Source organism: Anomaloglossus baeobatrachus, chromosome 7, assembly GCF_048569485.1.
Source record: "Anomaloglossus baeobatrachus isolate aAnoBae1 chromosome 7, aAnoBae1.hap1, whole genome shotgun sequence".
NCBI lineage: Eukaryota > Metazoa > Chordata > Amphibia > Anura > Aromobatidae > Anomaloglossus > Anomaloglossus baeobatrachus.
The window spans coordinates 98,800,866-98,817,877 of record NC_134359.1 but is presented as its reverse complement, the minus strand read 5'-3'; the positions used below and the strand labels follow the sequence as shown (position 1 = coordinate 98,817,877).

General features: G+C 50.1%; 1 protein-coding gene across 1 annotated transcript in view; it reads left to right on the top strand.

The window, feature by feature from the left end:
• The first annotated feature begins 512 nt into the window (after positions 1 to 512).
• ATIC (5-aminoimidazole-4-carboxamide ribonucleotide formyltransferase/IMP cyclohydrolase) overlaps positions 513 to 17,012 on the top strand; it is a 51,456-nt gene continuing 34,956 nt past the window's right edge. Inside the window, exons 1-4 of the mRNA XM_075318945.1 lie at positions 513 to 576; positions 3,030 to 3,156; positions 7,125 to 7,201; positions 10,460 to 10,526. Of these exons, the coding sequence (XP_075175060.1) occupies positions 564 to 576; positions 3,030 to 3,156; positions 7,125 to 7,201; positions 10,460 to 10,526 (284 nt within the window). The 5' untranslated portion in view covers positions 513 to 563. The remainder of the gene's footprint in view (positions 577 to 3,029; positions 3,157 to 7,124; positions 7,202 to 10,459; positions 10,527 to 17,012) is intronic.

Sequence of the window (17,012 nt, the reverse complement as noted above, 5' to 3'; positions counted from 1 at the left end):
GCATTATAGGTGTGGCATGATCATAAAATATCTGTAGATAATATGAAAATGAACGCATATGGCATATAACCATATATATATAGACCTGGTTATATGCCATATGCCTTCATTCTATTATTATCTACATATATTTCATGATCATTCCGCACCTATAATGCTCAGGTAACATAATATACACCTGGTTATATGGAATATGCATTCATTCTCCTATTATCTACAGATATTTCCTGATCATTGCACACCTATAATGCTCATATATAATGTTCATTCCATGTCTAACTTGCCCAAGAAAGCTTTTATACATCTACCTAATATACACCTAATAAGTTATTATCTTCATTCTTTTTATTTATTCCTTTTCATCATTCTTTTTAGTATGTCCCGGAAACAATGGCTGCACCGCAGAGCACAGCACTGACTCCGCCTACAGCACGGACAGACACTGACAGGCCACGCCCTGACCCCGCCCCTCATCAAAGCTGTACATTAGCGTCCCGTGCGCGCAGGCCCGGAGTGACGGCGCCTCCCTCCACGTGTATCCGCCAGTGCAGCAGCGAGCAGACATGGCAGAGCTGGGTAAGCTACTCCGAGCCATGTGCGGCCGCTGTGTCCTCCTTTGTGCTCCCTTAGGAAGCTGCTCGTACCCGGACAGAAGCCCCTGACTGCTCCGCTGCCTGAGCTTATACCAGCATTTATACCACACGCTTTTTTTCCCCCCTCGTTCCCTTCCCGCGCTCCCGGATGCTGTGCGGTTTTGTGGCTGCTCCCTGTGTGCACAGTCGCCTCCGCTTTTGTGCTCTCGCTTAGGTTATCAGAGGCGATGTGTGACCCTGCTGTGTGCAGAGACCTCTGCCCTCCACGTGGGGAGTTTCCTCTGACTTCTGGATCCCATTCCTGCAGGTTTGGTGCTGAGTGCTGCACTCACAGGAGCAGAGTGCACAGGAGTCTCCCAGTCCTGATCTCAGTAATCTCCCCTGATACAATGTATTGTAGTATTTTCCTACTAGACTTGTGTGTGCTCCTCTGGCCTCATGATCGCCTTAATTATCCCCATCCCATCCACGCCGATCCTCGTGATCTCCGGCTGTAATCGGTTCTCCTCGCTCCATGTGACTGCAGAGAGGGTCTGGGGGTCATTGTAAGACATGGCTTACAGGGGGCACTTTAGGAAACAAATTGTCTTGTATATCTAATTTACCATCAGAGGATGAGTGGATTCCTCCACCATGTCCTACTGTAGGGGTGTGCTGTCATTTTAAAGTTTGATTTATTTAGTGTTAAACACGTGAACCACTAAGGCTGGTTTCACACTACGTTTATTTAACATCCGTACTTAACGTTATTTTAGCGGAAGTACGGATCCTGCTTTTACAGCAAATAACGTATGCAAACGCATCTGTTATTTTGCAGGATCCTGCACTGGATGTTTAGGGGCGGGCACTGGAGTCATGTGATCGGGAGTGAGGGGAACTAGACTGGGAGGAGGCTTCTGACAGCTGCAGACGCTGGTAACCAAGGTAAACATCGGGCTTGGATACCCGATATTTATCTTGGTTACGAGTGTCTGCAGCTGCTAGGAGCAGGGCTGCCTGCACGCGTAACCAACGTAAACATCGGGTAACTAAGAGAAGTGGTTACGCGATATTTACCTTGGTTACGAGTGTCCGCAGCTCTCAGGTGGGGGAGGGAGGAAGGGGGAAAGATAGAGAGGGAGGAGAGAGAGACAGATCACTCGAGACTGGTTCTGGGCATGCTCAGTACTTTCTGGGCATGCTCAGTACAAAAGCAGGATCCTGTCTATCAGCGCGCCAGCGTTCACCTGCGTTCGCGTGCGTTATAGTGCGGATCCGGTGACTTGCAGTATTTTGACGCAGCTCAAAAACGCTACAAGTAGCGTTTTTGAAACATGTTAAAAAACTGCAAGTCACCGGATCCGCACTATAACGCACGCGAACGCAGGTGAACGCAGGTGGACGCGAGTCCATTGCAAATGCATTGAAATGAAAACGCATTTGCACTGGATCCGTACTTCCGCTAAAATAACGTTTTCAACGGATGTTAAAAAGACGTAGTGTGAAACCAGCCTAAGGCTGTGTTTTTTTTTTTTTATTTTATTAAACAAATGTGAGTCTGTTATATCTATAACTCAGCTTAAAGGGAAACTGTAGGTAGATTTTTACCACCTCTGAGCGTAGTATAATGTAGGCAAAGAAATGCTGAATCCAACAATGCCTCACTTAAATTACCAAGTGCAGCTGTTCTGACAAAATCAAAGGATTTTCCCATATAAAGTACAGGTAGTGCCATACTGGCGCTAGGACGCTGAAGACAATCATCGTCACTTTCCAGATTGGATGTTTCATTGCAGTAAAACATTTGATCAAATGCATAAATCAGTGCAGTAGTGATGGGTGTGTGCAGCAGGACTAAGTGGGTTGGGTTTTTCTTTATTATTCCTGCCTCTATGTAAATATAAATAGAAAATGGAGCAGGTGGAGTTGGCAAATATGCACAAAATTACTGGGGGGTATGGCTTGGACACAAAACGTATAAAATGCTTGTGGTGTAAGGTCCTTCAGTATAGTAAATATGGCCATTTGTGTAAAGCTGCAGGAACCAGTCACCAGCCTGTATGTCCAGATATGAAGTGCTAATCAGTGCATGGAGATTGGGGAAACTGATAAAATAAGGGACTGACAGGAAAAAAAAAAATATTAAAAAGAGGGGGGACATGATAAACCATCCAGCCCTGCTTATGACCCAGGGACACTATGATTTGGTTATAGATATTCCAGCACAGCTGATCCTATTTTCCTGTCAGACAATATTGGACATTATAAAGTTGGTGTATGGTCAGATTTGGGTGCGATAATATTGGCTGGAATTGGTGCATATGAAGAAGGAATGGTTCCAGCATTACTATGCGCAGCTCCTGATCAGTGCATCTCACATGTACAGATGTGAGGACTTTTCTGTCTTAACATTATTGGTATATGTAAGTTGATGTACTTTGTTTTTCCTGCTTCCAGCTCTCTTCAGTGTGTCTGATAAGACTGGTCTCGTGGACTGTGCCCAACGGTTCAGCGCTCTTGGTCTTTCCTTGGTGGCTTCGGGTGGAACTGCAAAGTGTCTGCGTGATGCTGGTCTTGCTGTCAGGTAACTATATAATCAGATTAATGCATAGTTATATAAAAGTGGAGACTGCAATATCCTCTGATATAATAAAGGTGTTTGCTTTCAGATTAGTAAGGTTTCATATACCGGTGTAACAGGCTGACTAACCCCCACCCCCCCCCGCCCAGAATATACCTGGGGTTAAAGTGGCCTAGGCCAGACTATACCTGTCTGTATTATACCCTGGCTGCTGTTGTCCGTATTATACCCCGATCTACAGCAGCTGGGGTATACAAGGCCTATGCCACTTTAAGCCCGGGTATATTCTGGGTGGGGGCTATTCTGGCTTGTTACACCGGTATTGTCACAAGGTAGTTGTGAACTGGTATTGTGGGGCAATCACTGCAAATTATATAGGTGCCCCTAAGTTGCCCATTGCTGACTAGTTTACAGAAGTATTTCTAGTAGGATTGTCTCACAGTATGGTTTTTAGACTATATATATATATATATATATATATATATATATATATATATATATATATATATATATATATATATATATATATATATATATATATATATATATATATATATATATATATATATATATATATATATATATATATATATATATATATTGCCTTATTCTGTCTGTCATGCTCCAAAATTGTGTCCTTACGGTGACACAAAGCTGATTGGCCGCTGGGCTCGCCATGGCCCCGCCCCCCCACACCGATTGGCCGCTCGCCCAGGCTGCGCCCCCACACGGATTGGCCAGCCGCTCGCCCAGGCTCCGCCCCCACGACAGATTGGCCTCTCGCCCCGGCACCCTGCAGGCATTGGCAATTCGGCCCCGCCCCGCCCCCCTCACGCAATGCACGGTAGCTCTGGCCCCGCCCCCTCCCTCCCCCCGCGCATTCCCCGAACTGTCACGGAGGTGAGTACTGTACTCTCACCCCCCCCCCCCCCCCCCCCCCCCGCATTCCCGAACTGACACGGCTGTCACGGAGGTGAGTGCTGTACTCCCTCTCCCCCCTCCCCCCCCCCCCGGCCCCCGCTCGCACGGGAGTGGTGTGGATACGTTGGTAACCATGCAACAGCACAAACACAAACATACACACACATCAGATCACACTCACTCTCACACACACACACCTCACACACACCTCACATCGCATCCACACACTCACAGCATCCGCCGATATCGCTTGCTTCTCGGCCTCGATACTGTGCTGTTGTGATCTTCCAGGACCTGACGGAGGATCACATGGCCAGAGGCATGTGATATCTCCGGATGTTGTGAGTATCAGCGCGTATGTGCGATATCGTCAGTGTCTGTGTGTGTGTGAGTGTATGCGATCGGGTGTGTGTGAGTGGATGCGATCGGGTGTGTGAGTGTCGGCAGAGGAGCACGGCGTGCTGGAGGAGGCTGGGAGCAGAGAGGCTGATCATGGGGAAGGCTGGGAGGAGAGAGGCTGATGCTGGGGGAGGCTGATGCTGGGGGAGGCTGATGCTGGGGGAGGCTGATGCTGGGGGAGGCTGATGCTGGGGGAGGCTGATGCTGGGGGAGGCTGAGAGGGGGAGGCTGATGCTTGGGGAGGCTGATGCTTGGGGAGGCTGATGCTTGGGGAGGCTGATGCTTGGGGAGGCTGATGCTTGGGGAGGCTGATGCTTGGGGAGGCTGATGCTTGGGGAGGCTGGAAGGAGAGAGGCTAATGCTGGTGGAGGCTGGAAGGAGAGAGGCTAATGCTGGTGGAGGCTGATGCTTAGGGAGGCTGATGCTGGGGGAGACTGGGAGGGGAAGGCTGATGCTGAGGGAGGCTGATGCTGAGGGAGGCTGATGCTGAGGGAGGCTGGGAGGAAGGAGGCTGGGAGGAGAGTGGCTGATCTGGGGAAGGCTGGGAACGGGAGGCTGCTGAGGGAGGCTGGAAGGAGAGGCTAATGCTGGTGGAGGCTGATGCTTGGGGAGGCTGATGCTGGGGGAGACTGGGAGCGGAAGGCTGATGCTGAGGGAGGCTGGGAGGGGGAGGCTGGGAGGAAGGAGGCTGGGAGGAGAGAGGCTGATGCTGGGGAAGGCTGGGAGGACGGAGGCTGGGAGGAGAGAGGCTGATGCTGGGGAAGGCTGGGAGGACGGAGGCTGGGAGGAGAGAGGCTGATGCTGGGGAAGGCTGGGAGGACGGAGGCTGGGAGGAGAGAGGCTGATGCTGGGGAAGGCTGGGAGGACGGAGGCTGGGAGGAGAGAGGCTGATGCTGGGGAAGGCTGGGAGGACGGAGGCTGGGAGGAGAGAGGCTGATGCTGGGGAAGGCTGGGAGGACGGAGGCTGGGAGGAGAGAGGCTGATGCTGGGGAAGGCTGGGAGGACGGAGGCTGGGAGGAGAGAGGCTGATGCTGGGGAAGGCTGGGAGGACGGAGGCTGGGAGGAGAGAGGCTGATGCTGGGGAAGGCTGGGAGGACGGAGGCTGGGAGGAGAGAGGCTGATGCTGGGGAAGGCTGGGAGGACGGAGGCTGGGAGGAGAGAGGCTGATGCTGGGGAAGGCTGGGAGGACGGAGGCTGGGAGGAGAGAGGCTGATGCTGGGGAAGGCTGGGAGGACGGAGGCTGGGAGGAGAGAGGCTGATGCTGGGGAAGGCTGGGAGGACGGAGGCTGGGAGGAGAGAGGCTGATGCTGGGGAAGGCTGGGAGGACGGAGGCTGGGAGGAGAGAGGCTGATGCTGGGAGGACGGAGGCTGGGAGGAGAGAGGCTGATGCTGGGGAAGGCTGGGAGGACGGAGGCTGGGAGGAGAGAGGCTGATGCTGGGGAAGGCTGGGAGGAGAGAGGCTGATGCTGGGGAAGGCTGGGAGGACGGAGGCTGGGAGGAGAGAGGCTGATGCTGGGGAAGGCTGGGAGGACGGAGGCTGGGAGGAGAGAGGCTGATGCTGGGGAAGGCTGGGAGGACGGAGGCTGGGAGGAGAGAGGCTGATGCTGGGGAAGGCTGGGAGGACGGAGGCTGGGAGGAGAGAGGCTGATGCTGGGGAAGGCTGGGAGGACGGAGGCTGGGAGGAGAGAGGCTGATCCTGGGGAAGGCTGGGAGAGGGAGGCTGATGCTGGAGGAGGCTGGAAGGAGAGAGGCTGATGCTGGCGGAGGCTGGAAGGAGAGAGGCTGATGCTGGTGGAGGCTGATGCTGGTGGAGGCTGATGCTGGTGGAGGCTGATGCTGGTGGAGGCTGATGCTGGTGGAGGCTGATGCTGGTGGAGGCTGATGCTGGTGGAGGCTGATGCTGGTGGAGGCTGATGCTGAGGGAGGCTGATGCTGAGGGAGGCTGATGCTGAGGGAGGCTGATGCTGAGGGAGGCTGGGAGGAGGGAGGCTGGGAGAGGTAGGCTGAGAGAGAGGCTGATGCACACACGCACGCACTGCACAACACACCACACACACCACACACACACACACCACACACACACACACCACACACACACACACACACACTGGGAACCACAAACAACTGCCCTACACAGACACCCACACACACAGACAACGCTGGACACACACAACACCCAACACACAAACACCGCGGCACACACAAATATACGCACATACCGCACAACACACACATTGCACAAAACATACCTCCCCCCAAAACACACCACACACACAACGCTACAGACACACAGCGCTCCACAAACAACGCAACACACATACAACACCGCTCTCACCCCCCGTCACACCCAGACAACACCCAGAACATGTACAGCGCCTACACAAACACTTGGTAACTACACACAACAATATATATATATATATATATATATATATATATATATATATATATATATATATATATATATATATATATATATATATATATATAATATTCCAGATGGTATACATATTAATTTATAACTTGGGGCACAATTCTCAGTTGTAAGATTCTGTTCCATGTGCCGTATAGCTGCAGTTCAGATGTCTGCTCAAGGTAACGAGTGCTGTAATTCCTGTATCTTCAGTTTTTGGTTGTCTTTCCTTTGTCAGGGATGTATCTGAACTTACTGACTTTCCAGAGATGCTGGGCGGTCGTGTGAAAACCCTTCACCCTGCAGTACATGGAGGTGAGCGTTAAATGCAGAAAACCTGCCCCTTAATACATGTCCTACATAACTTTATTGATGGCACTGAATAAATGGCGCATGGATATTGTCTGTGCATGAAAAATTGCAGCACGCACTAACCTAATATATATAACTTTCTCTCCTTTGCCCTTCATCCTTATGGTTTGTGTCTTATGGATCCATTACAACTCTTAATGTAAAACACTGACTCATTAATTATGGCTTACTGCACTGATCTATAACCAAAGAATAAACTCTCCTATTGAAAGTAGCCGTCCAGTCTATCTTTTGAGATGGCTATACCAATCTGTGCAGATTTAGGGCCTAATCACACAAGCAATATTAAAGTGTGGGTGTTGTGCACATGGAGGTTGGCGAGACCTCTGACTCCTTAACCCCAATGAGCCAGTTTGCCTGTGCACTTGCTGCAAACACTACTGTGGTCTGATTGTCAGACGAATTTCCAGGTTAGTGTTCCTGTAAAATAAGAATCACACAAGGGCATAAAACTGACTGCACTTGGATGTAAAGTTGGGTATTATTCACTGGTTAAAGGAAACCGGTCACCAGATTTGGGCCCTATAAGCTGCGGCCAACACCACTGCTTATATACAGCCTTCTAACATGCTGTATATAAGAGCCCAGGCCGCTGTGTAGAACACAAACTCTTTATAATACCTAGCAGGTCGCTCCAGTGCTCAACAGTCGGATGGGTGTCTCCGTTCTCCGAGACCAGTGCCATCTTTGTCTTCCTTCTTCTGAAGCCTGTGTGCATGACGCATCCAATGTCGTCCACCCTCGTCGGCACTGAGGTCCTGCCCATGCGTACTTTGATCTTCCCCGCTCAGGACAGATCAAAGTATTTTAGTGCACCTGCACAGGACCTCAATACCGGCCTGTGTGTATGACGTGTCATGCACACCAGTTTCAGAAGGGCGAAAATGTCCGAAAGAGGAGGCAACGGAGACACCCATCCGACTGTTGTGCACAGGAGCGACACCCTAGGTGAGGATTATAAAGTGTTTATGTTCTGCACATCAGCCTTGGCTCTTTTATATATAGCATGTTGGAATGCTGTATATAGGAGCCCACTGGTGGTGGCTGCAGTTTATAAGCCCCAAAACTGGTGACAGGTTCCCTTTAAACATAGGCAAGTTTTGCATGGTTTGCCTGAATACAGCCCTAGGCCATATGCCTGCTTGCATACCAGCATTGCATTTAAAGACCCTTCAGGCATTGCCAGCAGGCGTTTTCCCTGGAGTGCCATTTTCTGGATGATTTTTGTTAAATTTCATGTAAAAAGATGGTGACAACTTCCAGCCAAAAGCCACCATAAAAATGGAGCAGTCACTTCACAGCTTTCAAAGTCTAAGGCAGCAAACCAAATGCAAAATAAGCCAAGTATGAAAACTAAAATGAAAAGCTATGGCAGGAGACCTAGGAGGACCCCACTGCTGACATATATATTTATATAATATATTATAATGCAGTTTGCCAAAATCCTTCTGGACAGATGAGACAAAGATAGTTTCTGGTAAAGCACATCATCCTACTGTTTCCCAAAAACAGTGAGGCCAACAAAGAACACAGTACCTAGTCACATATGGTGGAGGTTCAAAAAGGTTTTTTCGTTGTTTTGCATCCTCTGGCACTGGGTGCCTTGACTGCAAGTTACCATGAAATCTGAAGATTACCAAAGGATTTTGGTTTGCAATGTTGTGCCCAGTGTCAAAGTGGGGTTTGCATCCTAGATCGTGGCAGCATGACCCCAAACATACTTCAAGAAACCCCCAGAAATGGATGTAAACAAAGCACTGGAGAGTTCGGAAGCTGCAGCAATGAGTCCAGATCTAAATCCCATTGAACACCAGTGGAGAGATCTTAAATTTGCTGTTGCGAGAAAGCGCCTTCAAATGAGACCTGGAGCAGTTTGCCAAAGACTGGTCCAAAATTCCATTTAAAGGGATCTGTCACCAGGTTTCTGCCACCTATTCTGAGCAGCATAACATGGATGAATAGATCCTATTCCAGCGATATGTCACTTAGTGGGCTGTTTAGTGTAGTTTTGATAAAATCACTGTTTAATAATCAGCAGTAGATTATCATTACAGGACTACTTGGCGTGCTGCATATAGTCTGGCATATTAGAAATCTCTGTATAACTGCTAGATCTGTAGCAGAGAAAACATTGATTTTATCAAAATGACTGCAAACAGCTCAGTGACACATCGCTGGAATCAGGGTCTCTGTCTCTACATTTATGCAGCTCTCAGGGTAGCCAATACCTGGTGACAAGTTCCTTTAAGAGATGAAAGGAGCTTGTTGATGATACTTGACTTATGATGCACTGGGATATATGACCATGTAAATTTGTTAACCCTGCCGTAGCCAGCATGAATGTGCATAAACATCCTTGGGCCCATTGTCATTAGATCGCCCGTATCGGGCCCCACACAACATTTTGGGGGTATCCCTTAGGGAATTATAATATCTTGTGCATCTGGCATGTCTTTGTGCCCTGTTTTTTAGTATTCTCATTTATGAATTTCCCCACTTCAGTATTTATATGCAACTAGCTGCACTACCCAGCTTTGCCTGGGTTAATAACTGCTGTTAACAAAATTGAATGTGGTTTTTTTTTTTTTTTTTTTTGCACCAAATGGCATTTGGAAGCAGGAGTTGTACTTCGTAATGTTGTCCAAGAAATTCTTTGATATTGTACTGGTACCTGTCATCAGTCTCTCTTAAGGGATCTAGTGGTGACAGGAGAGGTGGAAGTTTTTTATCTTGTCATTTGCACAGCATAAACCTGGCGGTTCATCTTTCCATTTCAGGGCACTGCAGTACATGCAGACCACATCCATTTTTCCGATCTGAACTTAAGTATAATCCTGAGTTTGTCTGACTGGTAACAAAAGGCAGCATGTTTCAAATCTCCAACCGTTTCCTGTGCCCTGGTGGAAGAAATAGCAATTCTCTTAGGGGTACTTCTCACATAGCGAGATCGCTGCCGAGTCACGGTTTTTGTGACGCACCAGTGTTGTTCTTGTAGTTTGGCTGCTTATTAATCAGATTTTTATTTTTGAAGGATAATCCCAGACTTGTGTGTTTAGGGCGATTATGTGGTGAGGTTGGTGTATGTGTGGTGAGATGTGTGCTGAGGGTGGTTCTCGCTCCCGCAAAATTGTACATGTAAATGGTGTCACACAATTACATTGGGCATTTATTTATTTATTTATTTATTTTTTTCCCTTTCAGGTATTCTGGCAAGAAGCACTCCTGAAGACCAGGGAGACCTTACCAGATTAGGTTTTAGCTATGTCAGGTTTGTAAATTTCAATAGAGATTTATAAAATAAAAAACCCCTTTGTAGTTTATGGCCATTGACTATTTTAGAACTAGGGCTGCATTTCCAGTGAGTTTTTGGTTTTTAACCTCATAACGACGGCCGTACGACTTAAAGCGGCAGCAAAACAGGGTACTTATACTGTTCCGCCGCTTTAAAGCGGCGGCCCGAAAAAAACCCTGTAGCGCCCCCCCCAGCGACCGAAAATCTCGGGTTTCAGCTACCGGGGGTATATATGTTTGAGTAAATTGACTTATCAATACAGGGGATGATACTTGATGGTTAGAATAAATCACATTATGTTATGAATGAAGATTATAATCATCATAGATGTCTTTTGATAGACCCTTCATTTTACACCTTTTCATTTTTTAATCATGTCCTTTTTGTCTCTTGTGTGTGGGGTTTTTTTTTTTTTTTTTTTTTTTTTTTTAATCATGTTAATAAAGATTGAATTTTCTTTGTCGCTCCATTGGGAGACCCAGACAATTGGGTGTATAGCTTCTGCCTCTGGAGGCCACACAAAGTATTACACTTTAAAAAAGTGTAACCCCTCCCCTCTGCCTATACACCCTCCCGTGGACCACGGGCTCCTCAGTTTTATGCTTTTGTGTGGAAGGAGGCACACATCCACTCAAGCATTCTCATACATAGTTATGTCGGATGGAAGAAAAGAGGACCCCGATGGGGCCCCCGGCATGTTCCCTTCTCACCCCACGATGTCGGTGGTGCTGTTAAGGTTGAGGTACCCATTGCGGGTACGGAGGCTGGAGCCACATGCCGTCTCCTTCACCATCCCTTATGCAGCTCTGAGAGAAGTGGGATCCTGAGCGGTCATCCATTTGCTGGGACCGTGCTCCATCCGCAGCCCCTAATGGAACCTGCCGGACCGGAGCCTCTTCACCCCCAGGGACCGGGTCCTGCAACTTGAAGGTACTCTGTGTCCCCATGGGGGGACTGTACAGGGAGGGTCGCACATTCTCCCCGGAAGCCGCGGTAGTTCAGTCCGGTGTCTTTTCGGCGGACTTCCGCGCCGGCCGTGCCTGCTTGTCGGGCTCGGCCTCAAATTTAGTCCCCGGCTTCGCCGCGGCCTAGTCGCGAAAAATGCCGAGCCTGCCTGTCAGGGGTAAGGGCGGGATTACCGACATGACGTCGGCTGTGAGGGCTGGAGCATCTTGCATGCCTTCCTCCCCCCTCATTGACCACGGTGGGGACTCCAGATTTCCGCTTTTTGCTGGCACCGCCCTCGGCCCCACTCCTCCCCTGAGAGCTCCGGCGGCCATTTTTGGCATTCTGCCGGTGGATGCTTCTCAGTGACAAAGCTCTGCAGCTCCAGGGGATCCACGACAGGGAATCTGGAGGACACACTCCGGTCGGTAAGCCACACCGGTCACCCGGTGCTGGTCCCCCTAGGGTTCCGGAATGTGTGTGTGTGTGTGTGTGTGTGTGTGTGTATAATAGATATATATATCTGTTCGGACAGGCTGTATACCCTTTTCCCATATAAGAAAAGCAAACCTGCCAAACGGCAAAGTGATATAGCCTAAATCCTGAATATAATATTGGTAAAGCAAGGATTTAAAATATAACTTTTAATAAATATAATATAAAATCATAGTAGATCAATGTGCAATGTGAAATATAAAAAGGAAGGATCTCACCCAGTTCTTCTCCTGAGAGATCCACACCACTGTACAATCCAAGGCGGGCGGGCACCAGACAAATGACGTAATGTGGGGGGTGATGAGAGATACAATTACATTACCCCTGTCGTGCCCATGCAATAGCTTCCGCCCTTACAAGGGCAGCACCCAAGTCAGGATAACTACCCCACAATATACACAATACCCCTCCCAACGCGTTTCCCTCTCCGTGTAACCGGAGAGTTCTTCAGGGGAGAAATGAAAAGTAGAGCCTGCAGTGGCAGGTCAATACAACACACTGCTTGCTTTCTGTCAGTGTATTCACATACTACTTAGTTTTCAGAATATGTGCTAATGGCCAGTGGGACCACTGGCCATTAGCACATATTCTGAAAACTAAGTAGTATGTGAATACACTGACAGAAAGCAAGCAGTGTGTTGTATTGACCTGCCACTGCAGGCTCTACTTTTCATTTCTCCCCTGAAGAACTCTCCGGTTACACGGAGAGGGAAACGCGTTGGGAGGGGTATTGTGTATATTGTGGGGTAGTTATCCTGACTTGGGTGCTGCCCTTGTAAGGGCGGAAGCTATTGCATGGGCACGACAGGGGTAATGTAATTGTATCTCTCATCACCCCCCACATTACGTCATTTGTCTGGTGCCCGCCCGCCTTGGATTGTACAGTGGTGTGGATCTCTCAGGAGAAGAACTGGGTGAGATCCTTCCTTTTTATATTTCACATTGCACATTGCACATTGCACATTGATCTACTATGATTTTATATTATATTTATTAAAAGTTATATTTTAAATCCTTGCTTTACCAATACCAACCTTTTCCCATATACCCTCAGTGGTCACTCTCCTAAGACAACAGCATGTCGTCCACAAGGAGCAAAGCTACTAAGGCACAGATTTTTTTTTTTTTTTTTTTTTTCGCGGCCTGTACCTCTTGTGGGGCTATGTTGCCTGCGGGATCCACCTACCCTCACTGTGATCAATGCTCGACTCCTGCCACGCTTGCTCAGCCGGAGCCTAGGGCACTTGTGGGCCCCTCGGCTCATGTAGATCCCCCTGAGCAGGCTGCAGGGACAGAGTCACCGGCGTTGGCCTCTTTCGCTGAGACACTCTCCCAGTCACTTTCTCAATCCATTGCAGTCTATGGACAAATGGTCATCTAAGCTCCTTGAGGCATTGCAGTCCAGACCGGGCCCTTCACAGGCCCCTTTTAGTTTGTCTCCTCCAGGCCCTTCTCTGTCCGCGCCGCAGCGCGCTCCCAGGATAGCCCCTAGGTCCCAGGTGGAGGACTCCTGCCCGGACCGCAGTCCCAGACCGACTAAGCGGCCTCGCTGGGACTCTTCCCCGACCTCCTCACGCTGCTCTGGATCCCAGCTTGAGGACTCTCAGGAAGACGAGGCGGACGTGGGAGCTCAGGGCTCTGACCCTGACTTCGCCCTTAACCTTGATACCCCTGAGGGGGACGCCTTAGTAAATGATCTTATCTCATCCATCAACCAGGTGTTGGATCTCTCACCCCCGCCTCCTCCTGTAGAGGAGTCGGCTTCTCAGCAGGAGAAACACCAATTTCGTTTCCCCAAACGTACGCGCAATACGTTTTTTGATCACTCTAACTTCAGGGACGCTGTCCAGAAGCCCAGAGCGGTCCCGGACAAGCGCTTTGCTAAACGGCTCACTGACACGCGTTATCCCTTTCCACCTGAAGTCGTTAAGGGCTGGGCACACTCTCCCAAGGTGGATCCTCCAGTCTCTAGATTGGCTGCTAGGTCCGTTGTGTCGCCGATGGCTCATCCCTGAAGGATGCCACTGACAGACAGAGCTCTTGGTGAAGTCTATTTATGAGGCTACGGGCGCGTCTTTTGCCCCGGCCTTTGCGGCTGTGTGGGCTCTCCAAGCAATCTCGGCTTGTCTGACTGAGATTAATGCTGTCACACGGAATTCTGCTCCGCATGTTTCTTCCTTGACCTCTCAGGCATCAGCTTTTTCGTCCTACGCCATGAACGCCGTCCTGGACTCCACTAGCCGTACGGCTGTAGCATCCGCTAACTCCGTGGCAGTCCGCAGGGCCATGTGGCTGCGCGAATGGAAAGCAGCAAACTGCTTCCAAAAGGTTCTTAACTGGTTTGCCTTTTTTTCTGGCGACCGTTTGTTTGGCGAACGGTTGGATGAGATTATTAAGGAATCCTCGGGAAAGGACTCCTCCTTACCCCAGTCCAAACCTAAGAGACCTCGGCAGAGAAAAATCCAATTGAGGTTTCGGTCCTTTCGTCCCTCCGCCAAGCCCCAATCATCTTCGTCCAACCAGCCGGAGAAAGGCCAGAGGAACTCCTATGCGTGGCGGTCCAAGTCACGCCCCCAAAAGGCCGCAGGAGGCACTGCCTCCAAGACGGCCTCCTCATAACTCTCGGCCTCATCTAACCACATCCTCGGTCGGTGGCAGGCTCTCCCGCTTTGGCGACGCCTGGTGGCCACACGTTCAAGACCGATGGGTGAGAGACATTCTGTCTCATGTTTCAGGATAGAGTTCAGCTCTCGACCTACGGCTCGTTTCTTCAGAACCTCCCCACCCCCCGCACAGGCCGACGCACTTTTTCAGGCAGTGGACGCTCTAAAGATAGTTGGAGTTGTGATTCCCGTTCCCCTTCAGGAACGTGGTCGCGGATTTTACTCCAACTTGTTCATGGTGCCAAAAAAGGACGGGTCATTCCGTCCCGTTCTGGACCTCAAGCTGCTCAAAAGACATGTGAGAACCAGACTGTTTCGGATGGAATCTCTCCGCTCGGTCATCGCCTCGATGTCACAAGGAGACTTCCTAGCATCGATCGACATAAAGGATGCTTATCTCCATGAGCCGATCGCACCCGAACATCAACGTTTCCTGCGTTTCGCCATCGGGGACGAACACCTCCAGTTTGTGGCATTGCCTTTCAGCCTGGCGACATCCCCACGCGTTTTCACCAAAGTCATGGCATCCGTCGTGGCGGTCCTGCACTCTCAGGGCCACTCGGTGATCCCCTACTTAGACGATCTCCTAGTCAGGGCCCCTTCTCGGGTGGCGTGTCAACAAAGTCTTACTGTCACTCTGGCGACTCTCCAGCAGTTCGGGTGGATCATCAACTTCCCGAAATCCAAGTTGACGCCGACCCAATCACTGACTTACCTCGGGATGGAGTTTCATACCCAGCCAGCGTTAGTCATGCTACCGCGGGACAAACAGCTTTCTCTGCAGGCAGGGGTGCAATCTCTTCTTCGGAGTCAGTCACACCCCTTAAGGCGCCTCATGCACTTCCTGGGGAAGATGGTGGCAGCTATGGAGGCAGTGCCGTTCGCACAATTCAATCTACGGCCACTCCAATGGGACATTTTTCGCAAATGGGACAAGAGTGCTGCTTCCCTCGACAAGAACATCTCTTTCCCTCGCAACCAAAACATCACTTCAGTGATGGCTCCTACCCACATCTGTCCCAGGGAAAATCCTTTCTACCCCCAACCTGGGCCGTGGTCACCACGGACGCGAGCCTGTCAGGTTGAGGAGCGGTTTTTCTCCACCACAGGGCTCAAGGAACCTGGAATCCAATAGAATCGTCCCTTCAGATCAATATCCTGGAGATAAGGGCAGTATATCTAGCCCTATTGGCTTTCCAACGGTGGCTGGAGGGCAGGCAGATCCGAATCCAGTCGGACAACGCCACTGCTGTCGCCTACATCAACCACCAAGGCGGCACTCTCAGTCGTCAAGCCTTCCAGGAAGTCCGGCGGATTCTGCAGTGGGTGGAAGACACAGGCTCCACCATCTCCGCAGTTCACATCCTGGGCGTAGAAAACTGGGAAGCAGATTTTCTCCGTCATCAGGGCATGGATGCGGGGGAATGGTCTCTGCACCCAGACGTGTTTCGAGAGATCTGTCACCGCTGGGGAACGCCGGACGTCGATCTCATGGCGTCACGACACAACAACAAGGTCCCGGCCTTCATGGCACGGTCTCAGGATCACAGAGCTCTGGCAGCGGACGCTTTGGTCCAGGATTGGTCGCAGTTTTGACTGCATACGTGTTTCCCCCTCTGGCGATGCTGCCCAGGGTACTACGCAAGATCCGGTCCGAATGCCGTCGTGCCATTCTCGTCGCTCCAGACTGGCCGAGGCGGTCGTGGTATCCGGATCTGTGGCATCTCACGGTGGGTCAACCGTGGGCACTTCCAGACCGCCCAGACTTGCTATCTCAAGGGCCGTTTTTCCATCTGAATTCTGTGGCCCTCAACCTGACTGTGTGGCCATTGAGTCCTGGCTCCTAGCGTCTTCAGGGTTATCTCAGGATGTCATTGCCACCATGAGACAAGCCAGGAAGCCAACGTCCGCCAAGATCTATTACAGGTCTTGGCAAATCTTCTTATCCTGGTGCTCTGATAACGGTTTTCCTCCATGGCCGTTTAAATCACATTTCTTTCATTCCTACAATCTGGAATGGACAAGGGTTTGTCCCTCGGCTCTCTCAAGGGCCAAGTGTCGGCGCTCTCCGTGTTTTTTTTTTTTTTTTTTTTTTTTTTTTTTCAAAAGTCTAGCCAGGCTTCCGCAGGTCCGCACGTTCCTGCAGGGGGGTTGCCACATGGTCCCACCTTACAAACGTCCGTTGGAACCTTGGGATCTTAACAGGGTCCTGACGGCTCTTCAAAAGCCGCCTTTTGAGCCGCTGCGGGATGTCTCTCTCTCCCGTCTTTCTCAGAAGGTAGCCTTTCTGGTGGCAGTCACATCACTTCGCAGAGTGTCTGAGCTTGCAGCGCTATCATGCAAAGCCCCCTTCCTGTTT